Raw genomic sequence first — 18405 nt, 5'->3', positions numbered from 1 at the left:
AATCCACAACCTTCTGACTCAGAGGCGAGAGTGCTCCCCAGAAATGAACAGTTATCCTGGAAACCATCTTGAGTATTACATATTTGGTGGTTGCAAGAAATGCATAATAATTCAACTTATGATACAAACATTTTTTTCCATAAATTGTGTGTGTGTGGGGGGGGGGGGGGGTGCGGGACAAGAGATTTATAATATATACCTGTTGCTCTTATACATAGCAGGAATATGTTACATCTTTATTAGTTTGGGGAGAGAGAGGAACACAACAGAAAGAATGCTGTTGCCAGAGGCATGCTTCCTTTCTTCCTGCTGACTACATTCCTGGCTGGTTTGCGCAAGGCTCCTCTCAGCAGTCACCTCCTGTATGAATAAAGAGCCGCAGCTGCGCGGGATCAGGTTGCCAGCCCAGCCCGCTCACCGCCTCGCAGCACCCTCCGCCACTTCATTCAAAATACCAAAGTAACAAGGAAAACAGTGCGGCCAATAAACCCTGTCGTAAGGCACAAAAAAACCAACACTCTGCTCGCTTTCTTTTTTGTTGGTTGCACCGATGCTCCGGGGGAGGTTGATCCCCTGAAGGCAATGCAAAAAAGATGCTTTATGCATTGGGAGAGAGGGAGAGGGAGGGAGAGGAGGAGGGAGGGGGAAGGAGAAGAGGGGAGAGAGGGAGGGGGAGGGAGAGGGGGAGGGAGGGAGAGAGGGAGAGGAGGAGAGGGAAGGAGGGGGGAGGGAGAGGGGGAAGGAGAAGAGGGGAGAGAGGGAGAAGAGGGGAGAGAGGGAGGGGGAGGAGAGGGAGAGGAGGAGAGAGGGAGAGGGAGGGGAGAGAGAGAGGGAGGGGAGAGGAGGAGAGAGGGAGGGGAGGGAGAGGAGGAGAGAGGGAGGGGGGGAGGGTTTTATTTTTGCAGCCACACACTCCGCGCGGAGGGCTATCACCCACTTACAGAAGTGAAGGGAGAGGGAAGGCCGAGCAGCCAATCGCGATCGCCAGCCGCGACGCTGGGTTTGATTGACGGGTGTGTGGTCCAATGGGCGCGGGCCCCGGGTGATTGACGGGTGTGCGGGCCCGGGAGGGCGGGGCCCGGGTGATTGACAGGGCTGTGGGGCCAATGGGCGCGGGCCCCGGGTGACTGACGGGGCTGGTGTCCAATGGGCGCGGGCCCCGGGTGATTGACAGGGCTGGTGTCCAATGGGCGCAGGCCGCGGGTGATTGACGGGGCTGGGATCCAATTGGCGCGGGCCCCGGGTGATTGACGGGGCTGGGGTCCAATGGGCGCGGGCCGCGGGTGATTGACGGGGCTGGTGTCCAATGGGCGCGGGCCCCGGGTGATTGACGGGGCTGGTGTCCAATGGGCGCAGGCCGCGGGTGATTGACGGGGCTAGTGTCCAATGGGCGCGGGCCTCGGGTGATTGACGGGGCTGGTGTCCAATGGGCGCGGGCCCCGGGTGATTGACGGGGCTGGGATCCAATGGGCGCGGGCCCCGGGGCTGCGGGCCCGGGAGGCGGGCCCCGGGTGATCAGCTGTGTCCGAGGCGCAGTGGACCGCAGTCAGCGATTGCACTGAGTGTAGGCAGTGCGAGTGCGGCGGCTGCTGCTGACATTATTCAGATTGCAGCCACGTAAGTAATAACACAGCGATCGAAAAAAATAATAATAATAATGATGTCTTATGTCTGCTGCTGCTGAAGGGGATCGGCCCTGCTCCTTTCGGCCATCCCTTGATTTAAAGCAAAAAAGAAAAATCAAGCTGCAGATTTTATATTTTGCAAAAAATTTTTTGTCTGTGCATCAACCAAGGTCGTCATCTCAACAATTGCAAAAAGCCATCGGGAGTTTCTCAGTCATCGCTGTGTTTGGAGGAGACAGACTGTGTGCACGGTGGGAACACGATACGATTGATCTCTTTTGTCCTTGACTTTTAAAAAAAATTGATATCTATATAATATATAATATTGCTGCTCGCCAATATCGGAAAGTGATCGTCAGCCAAAGAGACCTTCTCCTGAGAGAGTGCGTGTGTGCAAAACCAATCCCCTTAAAGTTTTAACTTGGGTAGACGTTTGCAAAAAAAGCAAGCCCGATGACGAGAGGCTGAATGCCGCGTCCTCCTGGTTTTATGATAGTTTGAGGCTATTTGTTTCAGCTGCAAAGAGAGCGAGAGAGAAAGAGAGAGAGAGCAAGAGAGGGGATCGGACGCCACCTGGAGTCGGAGGGCGAGGAGTTGAGCAGTGTGTCCCCCCCCACCCCCCCATCAGTCGCTCGCCACCTCGGCTGGCTTGTGTGCAAAGCGCCGAATGTCCCTCCTGTAACCACCAGAACAAAAGCACTGGGAGCTGGCGGTCCCACCTTCCGCTTCGAGAACATCAGGGCTTGACTGTTTGACACATCCGAACGTCCTATGCAAAAGACAAAAACTCCAGCAATAAACTTACAGTCGGCATTATTACTCCAAATGGTGCTTATTTTAAGGTAAAGGACTCCTGCTTGGGGGAAAAAAGAAAACCCCATTTACACACACATTCACACACAACTGGATCTACAAGTCTAGACCAAAGTACAAAGAGAGAGGGGAGGGGGGACACGCTGCTACGTGAGCTTCTGGAGTGCAATCCTTCCTAAACTCTTGTTAATACAACGTGAGCGAACTGCTTGTCCAGTGAAGCTGTTTTTTTCAAGAGGACTACTCTACAGCCCCATGAGCATACAGAGATCCTGTCCAATCAGCATTGTAAGGTATGGGCGATCGAGGCACAAGGCTCATCACGAATATGAAGAATTATCTTGTGTGAGGACTAGTGACCCCAGCCAGAGCTTCAGCCCGAATCTAGGCTCTCCCAGCCCACCCGAAACCCCCAACTCGTCTCATTGCATTTCTCAAATCGGACAGTATCTATTGTTGGAGCCTCTGGAAGGGGACCACGTACTCGGGGCTGTGCATTTGCACAGCGGCGAAGAGCTCCTTTGTAAGGTAAAAAAAAACAATTGCCTTCATCAGTGAAACTCCACTTGGTTCTAAATCAATGACATGTGCGCGCAGACTGTAACACAATACACAAGAAGCGCATGTGGGAAAGTGCAGCCTCTTTGTTAACCTGAAGCTCGAGCCTGCAAAAGTTGAGCTGTTGAATCCTTAAAACTTAGTACATTTATGAAATTAAAAAAAAAAAAATGACTTGTATTATTAAAACAAATCATAAGCTCCGTTTCACTCTGTAATTGGAGGGGATTTTACTGAGACTTTAACCTGCACAATAAGGATACCTACTGTCTGGAACATTGTGTTTGAACTAGCTTTGAGCCATAGCAGTTTGTTTTAATGTAGAACGATCTGTATGTTGGGTTCACTTTACCCCATTGTTTCCTTTTGGGAGTGCGAGGAAAGGATGCCCCATTTAATTTATTTTGTTTCCACAGGTATTCGATATTGGTCGATATCAAGAAACATTAGCTGCCTATTTTTGTTTGTCTGCACACGAATGCATCAACCAGATAACTGAAATCCTTCTAGGGGAGCAACGATCATATGTTTTCTTTGAAAAGAGCCATGGGGATATGCATTCATTTGTTCGCACTTGCAAGAGGCTCAAAGAGGATGAAGCAGCGAGATTATTCTACCAGATAACGTCTGCTGTAGCACACTGCCATGACAGTGGCGTGGTACTGCGAGATCTCAAATTAAGGAAATTTGTATTTAAAGACGAGGAACGGTAAGATTGGCAACCAACCTATGCTCGTTTTAACCCATCAAATGTAAGGCAAAGATTTAAATATAAACAGCGGCCCCACCATTGCAGCAGCCCACGAAACAACGTCCTAGACTTTGTTTAAACTGTTACACTCCTCCAATGATCTGTTTTGTCGATGACGTTTAGATCAGATGGTAAATATTTAACGTAACTCATTACATTGCTGGTTTTTGTTTAGACGTTGTGATTTCGGAGACTGATTCAAGTCTCTATAATACAACCAAATAAATCACAAATACCATTCGATTAACCCTTTGTTGGCAACAGAATGACATGCTTAAGCTCTCGAGACCCAGTGTGCTATTTATTATTCGCTTAAACATTGATCTTTAATGTGTGTCTTTACTATATTAGTCACTGGTGCTGTTTATAACTTCCCCCCTCTCGTGAAAGGCGCCGAGTGAGTTTGGACCTTCCCTCCTTTGTTAGAGATCAGCATGCTGGCAGCCCCCTGAAATCATGCTGGAGTTTCAGCTCACATTGCGAGAGGGGGAGGTTCGGCAGAATATCAAATCGGTGGTGTGTGTGTATGTGTGGGGGGGGGGGTTGAAACCAGCCACAACCAGAGGTTATTGGCGTGGATGGGGCTGCCTTGCTGTTGCAAGATGCTAAATGTTCTTCCCACGCACGCAGTTTAACCCAGACTCCTGGAGGTTACAGTAACGGAAGGAGATCTGCTTTGTAACTCGTGCATTTGGTGCAAAGCTCAAAAAGAATTGACTGCGTGTATATATTTTTTTATCTTGTGTGTGTGTGTTATATATATATATATACACACACAAGCGTCGCTTCTTTTCTGTACTTGCAGTCACCCACGTGCTACACTGCATTGTGCGGGTGAATTCAATTCCGCATTTAACAGACACAGCAATAATAAATACTTCGCCCGAGTCTGCACTATCGATATCTACTCGCATCGAAAGACAGCAGCTTCACTTAATACCTGTTGCTTACTGTCCAACTATATTCTTTCACGGTTAATGCAACCAGGGCGATTTTAAACCATCTGCAGCAATACAGTAATGTCATATTGTCTTTCATATTTGAATAGTGTCAGTGCCCACCCTCTGCTCAAATGGCACAGCCAGAGACTTCACCATGCGTCTCCCCTGATGGGTAGGTGTGGAGCCACTTGTGCACGATGGTTTGATTTTTATTTCGGGAGATTTAGCAAGTGTGGTTCCTCGATTGTTAAGGGATAGAGCTCAGAATGAACAAGACTGCAGCTACAGAAAGTGCTGCAAACACTCAGCACATCAGGCAGCATTAGAGGGAGACAGAGAGAGAGAGACAGAGAGAGACAGAGACAGAGAGAGAGAGATTTTCTGTTCTTTCAGGCTTCCAGCATCTGCAGTATTTTGCTGTTTGAGTGCAGCTACTGTGGACGCTGATAGTTGGGATGCAGGCACACAATGGGAAGCGGAGCGCGCCTTTTCATTAATGAGGAGAGGAGAGGGGGTGCATTTTAAATTTAAGGAGAGGCGAGCTTGCCAAAGTGTGCTGGGTCCCCGCGACAGGACCGCAGGAGTGCAATAATGCAACTGGATCAGAAACTTGGCTCAGCGCAGCCGCAGAGGGACTCGTTAGTTTGAAAAATGCAAATTGTAATTTTTTTTTTTGACCGCGACATTTAAAAAAAAAAAGAATTTTGTTTTTGCAAGTTGGCAAAATTCGCAAATTGACTTTTTAAAACTCGGGTGTGGAGAGAAAGGCGCTGAATTTTGACACTTTTTTGTTTGCAACATCTGCCGGTTGCAGTGGCTGTCTGACTCCAGCTGTTCCCCCTCGGTGAGGTGGGCTTGTCTCCACAGCGGGGCTGCATCGCTCTCTGGCTGCAGGCTGGCTGGATGGTTGCACGGACTGAGGTCCAAGATGTTGGTGTTGGCTAGCAGAGCACAGGAGAGGAGACCCTGGGGGCAGGTTTCCCCCCCCCCCCCCCCCCCAGGTTTCTCTGGCGACACCAGCACATTTCCTGAGGTCTCATTCACACAGCAATGGGGAAGGACATTGACAGACGAGGCTTCCTTTTATTTGTTGTTGCTACCCAGACAGCTGTTGGTTTTTCTTTTTGCAATAACGTGGAGTTTATTTTGCTGTTGCAATTTTAAAGTCGCCGTCGCCTTCTCCATCTGCCCCATTTAAAGGAGCAGCCACAGCCTGTGTGCCTTTTGCTTAATTGGAGTGTCTAGAACCAGGGGTCACAGTCTCAGGATAGGGGGGTCGGCCTTTTAAGACCGAGATGAGGAGGACTTTCTTCACCCAGAGGGTTGTGACTCTTTGGAATTCTCTGCCCCGGAGGGCTGTGGGTGCTGAGTCGTTGAGTATATTCAAGGCTGAGATCGATTAGATTTTTGGACTCTAGGGGAATCGAGGGATATGGAGATCGGGCAGGAAAGTGGAGATAAGGTTGAAGATCAGCCATGATCTTATTGAATGATGGAGCAGGCTCGAGGGGCCGAATGGCCGACTCCTGCTCTTATACTACTTATGTTCTTAAACGATAACGAGACACTCCTCAAACAAAAGTGACTCTTGTAAAGGCGCACCACTAAATAAATCATAAAACAAAGGAAACTTGTGACTTAAATAACATTATTGGCCGTGTCCGCCAAGCAGGCCAGTCCCTGCGGTGCCCAGCGGCCGCGGGAAGCCTCCAAGTGTCCCCGCGAGCATGGCGAGCTCCTTCTCCAGGGCTACCTGGACATGGACAAGGGAGGCAGGCAGCCGGAGCCACTCGGACTATGTATGTGGATTTGGGGGGGGGGGGGGGGAGTTGTCTTTTTTTGGGGGGTTACTATAACTGCTGCAATTAATACATGTTTAAAACTTCAGCACATCAGCCAAGTGTCAAAGTAATTGATGCTGTTCGCCCAGAAAAGGAACCAAAAAATAATCAGTTTTTAATAATCCGGTCTTCTTGCTGGCACGGTTCACCAGCTGCTGCTGTTGGTGTTTTTTTTTACGCATACCTTTCCTTTTGGTAGACCCTTTTTGTATTGCTTGATTCTGTTCCCACCTTTTTTAGTGGTCAGTTGAAATACCCAGTTAAAAACTTACCTGAATGTTTGTTTGTTTCATATGCAATAAAATACCTAGAATTGGGGGGGAAATAACCTGCAACTCCCGTTCTATAACTGGGCAGTTGAGAATGTTGTCCACTCTGGCTGGCCAATGTCTGTCCAAGTGGTTTAGCACTCACCTGCTCCTGTAAGCAGGAGGGGGTGGGGGGAGCGTGCGATTGGTGGCAGGGGGCTTGCTATTTCCTGGTTCTTTGTTTTTGTTGGTTTAAAAGGGGTGTGTCTTCATTGCAAGTATCACCATTGATCTGCAAATGTACTACTTGTAGTGTGCCGACAAATGCATATGTTGCAGACAAGTGACTTAGTTAATCATTTGCTTGCGTAACAAATTAGTCTTTATTTCAAGCACTGCGTTGTGTTCAGTCACATGAGACTTTACATAAATAGCTTGTGACATCTAGTGGTAGAAATGGAATATGCACAAAAGAACACATTTTCCGCTAGTACAGAAAGCTTTTTGGATGTGCAGGATTGTTGTCGGATTCCAAATATTGCAGGAAAAGGATTCAAACGCTTGATACTATTGAGATACCAGAAGCGCTCATTTTCCTGTACATCTTGCATTTAAAAATATTATATATATATTCTTTTAACAGCAGCTCTGGGCAAAACTGAATCTGCAGTGGTAAAATTATGTACCTGGTTACTATGGCTTTCACAGTAGTTAAATGGCAAGAGTTTTTATGTTTCTTGCTCTGCCCTTGCTTATTTAGACCATTCAGATAGGCATGACTGTGATATCTTGCTGGGAAGCGTGAGCTGACAGGAGCTATGCTATTAATTCAAATGCCTGTCCTGGTGCATCTTTTTCTGATAGGATAAGCTTTACATAAGCTGCCTGACCAAAAGTTTCCATAATTCTTTTCAGGAAGGTAAGCCATGGGAACCTAATTGGCTAAAATGAGTATGGGAAGCTCTAGCCAGAGCAATAAGAAACAGTTTGAGAAATATTGCCAATCATATGAAGACCAAAGTACTCCTTTCCAGGCCTAGTAGATTACTCACCAAACCTGAGATTGCCTATGTAGATAGACATGCTATGAACCATCAATTTATTTGAAACATAGATAACTAATTTAAAAGTTTACCTCTTCTAGATTGCATGAGCAAAGTATGGAATTAACTAAAGCCACAGTGTCATTTATTTTTGAATATTTTACTTCCACTGAATATAATATAATATGGGTTGAGAATGGAGTGTTCTGCAAGTTCTGAATATTGAATTGTGACTGCTTTTTTTTAAATTTTGTTTGTCTGGGCATGTAATGCATATCTGGAGATGTGAGAGTGCTGACTGCGTTGATTCATGGAGCCAGGTTTTCCTGCGTCTGGGGCTGCTTTGATTATTTGACGTATCCTGCATTGGATCACCTGGAAGCAACAAAAAATACAGATGCTGCTGGATTTCCTTAGCAGCGGGTGGTTGGCCAAGATGCACACCTAGTGGCGCAGGGGCCCGTTTAAAGTGTGCTGATGGAGTGACCTCCCACTGACTCCGCCTAGTTCGGGGTGGAGGGGATGGGTCAGAAGCACAAGTCCCCAACGGGCACAGTTCTGGTGTAATTGTGTGTGGTTTGGGGCCGGGAGTGGGTTTGGTGCAAGGGGGGGTTGTATTCCAGAATTTCAGTGTTAATCTTGGGAGTTAATAACAATTAAATTACAAGGATGAATGTTGCAGGTTGTTAAACCATTTTCCAAATTTCTGTATCTAATCCTTCTGATTCCAGCAGCAACTCTGCTTGAAAGTGATGGTTTCTGGTGCCTCTATAAACTTCATAGCCCCAAATATGTGTGTGTGTGTATGTATATATCTCCCATTAGCTGGAGTGAAATATTATCTAGGTCACAGAATTTTCCATAGCTGCCTTCAACGCTACTATTTATTGACTAATTTATACTGGGGGTGCGATAGGTTTCTCTCTACTGATTCTTAGCCAATCCCCTTCGAGCGACAACATTGGAGATTAAGTTCTCTGTCTGCTGGTGAAACTCTTGAGAATAGCCTTGTTTCACTGACAGCTAACGCTGCATTTTACATATTCAGGTGCCTCTGAATGCCATCTCTTCATTGCTGCTATATAACTGACCGGATTTCTTTTCTGTTTTTTTTCTCCTTCACCTTTTGAATGGAGTGACTGGTGTTGGATTACAGCTTCTGACTGTCTTTGGTACCTTGCCCAAGTTGCTATTCTTCGCGCATGAGTCTAGATCAGGGTGGGCAATTATTTGGGCTGGATGGCCACTTAAGTTTTGATGAGCTGTTGAGGGCTGCGCACCAATGTTCCCTCCCCACCACCCCCCAAAGTGTGCGATCGCGCAACAATTGGGAGGCTCCGCCCAGGCCGCTCACCAGCTCCCTCTGCTGGAAGAGACCACGCAGCAAATTTAAAGGGACTGTGCACGTTGGTGAGCGCAGAGTGTTAAATTGGTAAATTTAAAACAGGCCAACTCCTAGTGTTGATAATTGCTCCCACTTCTACCCTCCCAATAATCTATAAACATAAATTCAGATAGTAGTCAGATGCTATCTTAAATACACACAATGTAGTGCAAAATAATAAAATCTTCCGTTATTAAATGAATGAAATGATCGGTCGATCGATTTATACTGAAAGTCTACGTGGCTGTTTAGCGGAGCGGCTCGAGTCTGCGGGGCCTCCAATGCGAGAGGCGTTCTCTCTCTTAGTGTGCTGAGTGTGGGAGTACGAGGCTTCGCAAGGCCTGACCTACAGTTGTGTGCCATTACCTGGAGTCCTTGTGCTCCGGGATCCACTCCCGTGTCTAAGACGGTGATAAGACCCTGCCCCCCCCCCCCCCCCCCAAAGTGCCTTTCTACTCTGGGTACCGGATGGGGAAAGACGCGGCACCGGTCTCTCTCTTCGTTGAAAGAGTCACCGAGATGAGCAGCCGTGACTCGACTTGGACTGATGTGCAGCTCGAGCTCCGGCTGGCGTTCTATTTCTGTCCCGTCCAGCGAGCTGGTTAGAATGAACTGGCGGGTCGGATGCGGCCCGCCGGTCGTATTCTGCCCCCCACTGGGCTAGAAGCTCCCCCACTCTTCACTGAGGAAACTTCCAGAAACGGCAGGGACCCGATGTAACTGGGTCCGCGCCAGAGTTACGCCGGGAGACCGGGGGGGTACCCCACGGAATTCAGACAGCACCTTTCACCCAATTGCACCAATAAACAAAAATAGCATTTTCTAACTCACTGGAATGAAATCAAGCCCAGGACTAATTTTTGAAATAGTCGCTAAAATTCCTTCAGAGAAGAATTGAGACTAAAAGCTCAAATTTCTCAGTAAACAACCTTCCAATCAGTTCCATTGTGTCAATTCAGAGCTAATTGAAACTTATAAAATTCTAACAGGACTGGACAGACTAGATGCAAGAAGGATGTTCCCGATGGCAGGGGAGTCCAGAACCAGGGGTCACAGTCTAAGGATAAGGGGTAAGCCATTTAGGACAGAGATGAGGAGGAATTTCTTCACCCAGGGAGTGGTGAACCTGTGGAATTCTCTACCACAGAAGGCAGTAGAGGCCAATTCATTAAATATATTCAAGAAGGAGTTGGATATATTTCTTAAGGCTAAAGGGATCAAGGGATATGGGGAGAAAGCAGGGACAGGGTACTGAGTTTGGATGATCAGCCATGATCTCATTGAATGGCGGAGCAGGCTCGAGGGGTCAAATGGCCGACTCCTGCTCCTATCTTCTATGTTTCTATAAGCTGTGCTGCCAGTGGTGTTAGTTTATATATTTAAAGTATTTGTTATCGTGCATTTATCTGGAAAGTTTGCACAGATTTATGGAAACTAAACCCACAAACCGTGAGTAACTCGCCTTTCACCTTGCAGTGGCGGAGCAGAAACTGAGGTTTCGGGTGTGATAACTACACCTTACTGCAACGAGCGGCAGATTCGATTTGCCCACCTTTTTGTTTTTGGTTATGACTCCCTTGGTGACCCGCCTCCTGAGGTTGTGGGTGGTCAGGTGCGGCGGGTGCTCGGCCTCGAAGCCAGGCCTTGGCGGGCCGGATTGAATCCATTGGCGGGCCGTATTTTGCCCGCCATTGGTCTAGATGGTGAGTGTTGGGCTCTTCCATCATCGGGAGTATCACCGCCAACCCCAGTCCTGACCCCACAGATGCACTTTTCCCAACAGTGGCCACTAGATAATGATCAGGAGCCATTTCTCTTTTTTTTTTGTCCTTTTTAAAAAAATAAAATCTAGCTCGGTGGCACTGAGGTCAACTGTAGGTTCCCCAGCTGAGTTGATTTAACTCGTAGAGCAGAGATGAAACTTGTGAACAAGCTTCTTGTGTGGACATGCAGCAGCATTCTATATGTTCGACATGCTCTCTGAAAGACTGGAGCTGTGATGAGCAAATGTATAATTTTATAAGATGGCAAAATGTAATGACTGGAAATGTTTAACCCGAGGCCGAATTCATTAAGCCCGACTCCCGGCATTCCACTGTGCAAACGCTGAATGTGCATTAAACCAGGGAGCTTGGACAGGCTGAGCTTTAATGATTTCCAAATGAAGTGTTGCAACAAGGAGGAGACTGTTCAGTTATCAAAATAAATTGGCACATTCCTGTCCAAATTGTGCAATCGCAATTTTATATTTAGTTGCCTGGTGGTGTTTGAGTTATTTGATTGAAGAATGCTTTGCTTATTTGTAGTGCTCTTTGTACTTGCCGAGAGATGTCATTGATGTGGGAGTCTGCCCCATTCAGCGTAGATTGCTGCTGTAATTTGCTCCTAAACAGCATCTATTTTGTTTAATGTGCTCTGATTTCAACAAGCAATTGCATTGTTAGAAAAGTTGTCTGTCGTATGAAGGCTATATTGTATTGATGTTTACTTTTTAACCCTCTCTAAGTATTGTATGATAGAAAGATATGCAAATGCTGAAAACTATTATGTTTTGCTTTAGATTCATAACCATGCAAAATATTTTTTTTCATCACTAGCGTACATTTATTGGGCACATCTTTGGGCATATGTGGGTGACAACAAAATATGATGTGGCAAAGATGTTTATTCTGTGATGATGGCAGTGGCTTTTGCATTTCATATCTAGTCTCCTAGTGCACCATCACTATGGGAATTGCTATGGAAACAAAGATAGATAGGTGGGAATCCTAAATGCAGGAAAGATTATTTTGAATATTGGAGGCTGGTCTTCTGCAATACATTTGCAAAGGTTGTGGAAATTGGGTTTTGTGTGAATTGGGTGGAGTGAATTTTATAAATAAATGATTGAAGACATACTGGGAGTCTCACACAATTAAATGGGTGGATTATAGGAGACACTGAAGCTTCACTAGTACTCCATGAGTGAGAAGGAAGTGTTATTTGTGACTTATCTGGTTTTACTTGTAGAGCAAAATTATCACGCACCTTGTACATTTATAGACAAAATGATCACACGTCTTGTACATTTTGATTTAATAGGCTTCCAATGAGTTGGGAGTTTCCACAGTCCTCCATTTAAGGTAGTGTTCTTCTCCTTCAGAGAAGATTGCCCACTATATTCAATCTTTTTGATATGGAATTTATATTGAAGCATGTTATTGTTTCAGTCTTGCCTCTGATTGCTATTTTTAAAATGTTCATTCAGAATCTGTTGGTATTTTCCTCTGAAATATGGAGCTGGCTGGGCTACTAACACCTTCACTGACTCTGAACATAAGAACATTAAGAATTAGGAGCAGGAGTCGGCCATTCGGCCCCTCGAGCCCGCTCTGCCATTCAGTAAGATCATGGCTGATCATCTACCTCATCTCCACTTTCCTGAACTATCCCCATATCCCTCGAATCCCTTAATATTCAAAATCTATCGATCTCTGTCTTGAATATACTCAACGACTGAGCCTCCACAGCCCTCTGGGGCAGAGAATTCCAAAGATTCACCACCCTCTGAGTGAAGATATTTCTCCTCATCTCAGTCCTAAATGGCCGACCCCTTATCCTGAGACGGTGACCCCTGGTTCTAGATTCCCCAGCCAGGGGAAACATCCTCCCAGCATCTACCCTGTCAAGCCCTGTAAGAATTTTTTATGTTTCAATGAGATCACCTCTCATTCTTCTAAACTCTAGAGAATATAGGCCTAGCCTACTCAATCTCTCCTCATAGGACAATCCCCCCATCCCAGGAACCAGTCTGGTGAACCTTCGTTGCACTCCCTCTATGGCAAGTATATCCTTCCTTAGGTAAGGAGACCAAAACTGTACACAATACTCCAGGTGTGGTCTCACCAGGGCCCTATATAATTGCAGTAAGACATCTTTACTCTTATACTCAAATCCTCTTGTAATAAAGGCCAACATACCATTTGCTTTCCTAATTGCTTGCTGTACCTGAATGTTAACTTTCAGTGATTCGTGTACAAGGACACCCAGCTCCCTCTGAACACCAACATTTCCCAATCTCTCACCATTTTAAAAAATACTCTGCTTTTCTATTTTTCCTACCAAAGTGGACAACTTCACATTTCTCCACATTATATTCCATTTGCCATGTTCTTGCCCACTCACTTAGCCTGTCTATATCCCTCCTTGCATCCTCCTCACAACTTACCTAGCCAAGAGATGCGAGGCAGTTGACCTGCTGCTGTGTCTGCCAGTATAACTCTGCACCTCCCTGTGGCCGGTTGCAAGTAGTGAAAGACATTTTGATCCACATTCTTCCTTCTCTCCTACTTCTGAGCCGGGTTTTCTTTTGCGGCAAGGTGGGGAGGAGGAAGTTAGCGATCTGTCTCGAGATTGGGAATTGGAGGTGCGGGGGACCTTGGGAATTGGGGCTGCGGGGGACCTTGGGAATTGGGGCTGCGGGGGACCTTGGGAATTGGGGCTGCGGGGGACCTTGGGAATTGGGGCTGCGGGGGAGATTGGGAATTGGGGGAGATTGGGAATTGGGGGTGCGGGGAGATTGGGAATTGGGGGTGCGGGGGAGATTGGGAATTGGGGGTGCGGGGGAGATTGGGAATTGGGGGTGCGGGGAGATTGGGAATTGGGGGTGCGGGGGAGATTGGGAATTGGGGGTGCGGGGGAGATTGGGAATTGGGGGTGCGGGGGAGATTGGGAATTGGGGGTGCGGGGGAGATTGGGAATTGGAGGTGCGGGGAGATTGGGAATTGGGGGTGCGGGGGAGATTGGGAATTGGGGGTGCGGGGAGATTGGGAATTGGAGGTGCGGGGAGATTGGGAATTGGGGGTGCGGGGGAGATTGGGAATTGGGGGTGCGGGGAGATTGGGAATTGGAGGTGCGGGGAGATTGGGAATTGGGGGTGCGGGGGAGATTGGGAATTGGGGATGCGGGGGAGATTGGGAATTGGGGGTGCGGGGGAGATTGGGAATTGGGGGTGCGGGGGAGATTGGGAATTGGGGGTGCGGGGGAGATTGGGAATTGGGGGTGCGGGGGAGATTGGGAATTGGGGGTGCGGGGGAGATTGGGAATTGGAGGTGCGGGGGAGATTGGGAATTGGGGGTGCGGGGGAGATTGGGAATTGGGGGTGCGGGGGAGATTGGGAATTGGGGGTGCGGGGGAGATTGGGAATTGGGGGTGCGGGGGAGATTGGGAATTGGGGGTGCGGGGGAGATTGGGAATTGGGGGTGCGGGGGAACCATCAGGCGCATTTAATGTCACTTGAACTTCCATGTCACCACTTTTCTGGTGGAAAGCCCAGTTTATGGAGACTTGCAGCATGGTGGCGTGATGTGCTTTAAAAGTGGTAGGAAGGGATTATCGTTCTGTTGCTAGTCATAGACCATAGTAACTAGAAGTTCCCTGCTCATGGCACAGAGTAGGATTAGTTTTTGATGTCTTTTTTCACTTAAGATCAACTGAAACCTTTTGTGTTGACATGTTATCTAATTTTCAGTTGCATTTAACAGCGCAAGCAGTTTGAAATGGGCAGACAGTAGCCATATGCTGCTAACGTGAAATGCAGAAATTTGAAGTCTGACACATCCAGGGTCTATATTTCCACCCATTCATAGTCTGAGCAAAAAATCTAGCCTGTTGATTAAAGATGATCTCTAATTTGCACAGCATGTTATATAGTGAACGGTTTATTTGAAATTCTAGCAACATACTTTGCTTAACAAAGTGTTACTTTACCATTGTGTGATCTGCTTTTCTTTCTGTTGCAGCACACAAGTAAAGTTGGAAAGCCTGGAGGATGCTTATATCTTGAATGGTGAAGATGATGCTCTTTCAGACAAGCACGGATGTCCGGCTTATGTGAGCCCTGAGATCCTTAACACCAATGGCAGCTACTCTGGTAAGGCAGCTGACGTTTGGAGTCTCGGTGTGATGCTGTACACCATGCTGGTTGGACGGTATCCCTTCCATGATGTGGAGCCCAGTTCACTCTTCAGCAAGATTCGGCGTGGCCAGTTTAACATTCCAGAAACACTTTCCCCACGGGCGAAATGCCTTATCCGTAGCATCTTGCGTCGTGAGCCTTTGGAAAGGCTGACATCCCGGGAAATCTTGGACCATCCCTGGTTTACCTCTGATTTCACAGCTTCTAGTTCCGGGTATGGTGCTAATGAAAAAGAAGCCGTTGATCAGCTGGTGCCTGATGTGAATATGGATGTTGAGTTGGATCCGTTTTTCAACTGAGTTTACCCATCGGTTGGGTGTCATTGAGAAGATCCAACAGCTGGTACCCACCACATAAAGGAGCCCTTCCTGAACTGACTGACGGTACCTTGAATCGACCTAGCTTGGTAGCAAAAATGGTGCAGATGTACTGTGACTTAAAATGACTAGCAGAGTGGGACTTCTTAAGGGTTAACATGTAGCACAACTAATTAGGGGGGTTCTGCTATCAAGTTAGATTGATTTGGTGGAAACGGCAGTGTAAAATGTTGCAGCTTCTCATCTCACGGAGCCACGGAGAGCGCTGAATCCTGCACACGTGCATAACTGTGCAGTTCTTCACTCCATTTTATAATGGTTGCAAATCACAATAAATAGAAACTTAATTAGCCTCGACACACAATGTAACACATTGGCATCGCACTGTTAGATTATTTTCCTTCTCTCATTATTCAGGGAATGTACAATCCTCCTTTTAAGAGTCTCCTTAATTGTTTCTGATGTTTTAACATCTTACTCGATGTGATTCATAAAAAAAAAAAATTTTTAGGTGCACATGAACCGACATAAAATGCGGGTGCTAAAAGGAAAAGTTCTGCTTGTGTTTATATGTAGCTATTTTCATTATCTTGTGTAATTCTTTTTTTCTGAATAAACTAAATATTCTTGTCAGAAATTGGGCATTTTAATGCTCGGTTCCCTAAGAGGGAATAACTGTTATCTGTTGAGTGTCCAATACTTCAATGCCGGTTGGCAGGAACTATTGAAATGGAATGTCATGTGTAACTTCACTGGTAGTGAAGTCCTTATTGGCAAACATTCAGGGTTTGAAATACATCTACTGGAACCATTGTACTAGTACAGATAAAAACCTGTCCTACCCTAGAATACAATTTTTGCAGGTTTGGTAGTGTGTATTTATTTTAGACTTCAATGTAATCTGTGTTTTTTTTCCTACAACAGTGTTCAAATTTAGTTTGTTTTTCTTTTTTGTTTTTCTTTTCCCACCCTCATCTATAACACTGCTTGTTTGGTCCTTTCTTCTATTACTGCTAGGTAATAACCACCTTGGGCTGTGCAGAGGTATGGTCCTGAAGTTAAGCTATCCTGTCCCAGACACAATTTTTATCTAGCACTGTTTCTCTCTCTCTCTCTCTCTCCCTCTCTCAAATTTTATGGTGTTCAAAAAAAAAAGTGAGTGCGTACTTGTAACAAATACATGTGCCGTCACGAAATTATACTGTAGATTATGCAATCATGTCTGCATTTGGGAGCTTAAAAGTAGACTCTTGAATGTATCTGGCTACTTTCGCTCTGTTCTTTCTTTCAGTTGGTGAACCAGTAAGCTTGGCAATATCAGTGAGTAAAGTGTTTGTCAGCCTTGCCCTGCTGCGCATACAAGACATCTCACTTGCGACAAAGAGTTAAAAATTCTTGTGAAAGCGTTTTAAGCACCCATAATTGAGTAACCCCACAATACAAGCGAGTTTTAAGCTGTCGCACAAGTGAATGAGTAACTGTGGTCAGTGGTCTTAATGTTCTGTTCTATGGCTTGGTGCTGTACAGTTTGAAATTAAGTGACTTTGAATTAACAGAATTAGATTGCAGTAATTACTTATGTATTCATTAAGTAATTGTTCCTGTTAATACTTTTTTAATTCATGGTTGTGCTTCCATGAGGCACCCTGCCTGGTATCTGCTGAAAAATACTTCCGGTGCCTGGGACTGACCAATCATGATGCATAAACACCAATTGTTCATTTACAACATTTCCTTTTTTAATTGTGGTTGTGAAGGCATCATGTGTAAAGTCGTACAGTTCAACTAGAGTTGGAATATGATACTTTGATAGTTAGGTAAATTACCTATGGTCAAAATATTGTGAAAATAAAGTACAAACATGAGCTTTTTATAAAGCATTATATTCAATACAAGCACATTTTACGGGCATATATTGGTGAGACTATTGAGCGTACGCAACTGTGCATACAGTATGTATTTCAAACCCTGAATAGGTTGTAGATTTGTTTTTAATTTTTAAGCTTGTCGGATTACTTTCCTCCTGCTTTCAAATTGCTATATATTAGGAATCTCTTACCTTGCATACTTTTTTTTTCCCCCCCTGTGTTCGTCTCCAGTACCTCGGTTGTTTGATTACTGCCTGTACCAGTTCTGTGAAATGGTCATGTTCTTGGGTAGGTATACGTGGACTCTGTAGTACGTATCTGTTAACTTGAATTTGTGCTTTTATAGTATGTTGCATGTACGTACAGCTGCTTGAACTCTTTGGCTTATGGATGCTATTGCCTGCGTTTCAGGACAGCTTGTATATGCCAGTTAAAAACACAGAAGAGGATGGTTAATTAAAGTTCTCATTGGGGGGCGGGGAGGGGGGGGAAAGCTGCAGCTGACCTGCCAAGTGTTAATTTAAAATTAAAAAAAAAAATCACAAAAGAAAATGGGAGTGAATTGATATTCACTCTGTGGATGGTGCTACATTGAGAGGGACTATTTGTCTTTTGTTTCAAACTAAAGTGGAAGGGGAATAGAGGAGACTGCATGGTGGGTTTTACCGCCTCTGGTGTTTTAATTGTATTGTATTTGGTTTGATGTTTTTGTCCTTATCTTCTCCTTCAGTAAATAAATTGTGAATTGCACAGCTAACTGAGTGCTGCTGTTTCTTCCAAATCTGTGTATGTTTTTGATTTCTCTCTTGTGGTCTATAAGTGGAAAACCCATCAACCGGTGGGGGGTATGGTTCTGTTACCGCCGAATTGGAGCCTGAGCGGACCCAGTGATATACAGGGTCGACGTATACCCAACTTCGACTTATAGAGCAATAAACTCCGACTACTGCGGACCTTGCTGGAATGTGCGAGTACACTTTTATTTACAGAGCGCTCTGGGAGAAGTGCTATACACCCCCTTGGTGCAATCGCCAGCTTCTCAGCTTTACAATAGCAGCCG

The 18405-nt window shown here is 45.9% G+C and overlaps 1 protein-coding gene across 1 annotated transcript; it reads left to right on the top strand.

Annotated features, from left to right (window-relative positions):
- Window positions 1-1533: 1533 nt before the first annotated feature.
- On the top strand, window positions 1534-18106 carry trib2 (tribbles pseudokinase 2). Its single transcript, XM_085996293.1, has 3 exons — window positions 1534-2966; window positions 3413-3705; window positions 14985-18106. The coding sequence occupies exons 1-3, from the start codon at window positions 2694-2696 to the stop codon at window positions 15457-15459; spliced, it is 1041 nt and encodes a 346-aa protein (XP_085852419.1). The 5' UTR covers window positions 1534-2693; the 3' UTR covers window positions 15460-18106.
- Window positions 18107-18405: the final 299 nt, after the last annotated feature.

Source organism: Somniosus microcephalus, chromosome 9 (genome assembly GCF_052327205.1).
Source record: "Somniosus microcephalus isolate GS21.2 chromosome 9, FLI_Smic_1.0, whole genome shotgun sequence".
In the NCBI taxonomy this organism is placed as follows: domain Eukaryota; kingdom Metazoa; phylum Chordata; class Chondrichthyes; order Squaliformes; family Somniosidae; genus Somniosus; species Somniosus microcephalus.
This window is presented reverse-complemented; position numbering and strand designations above follow the sequence as displayed.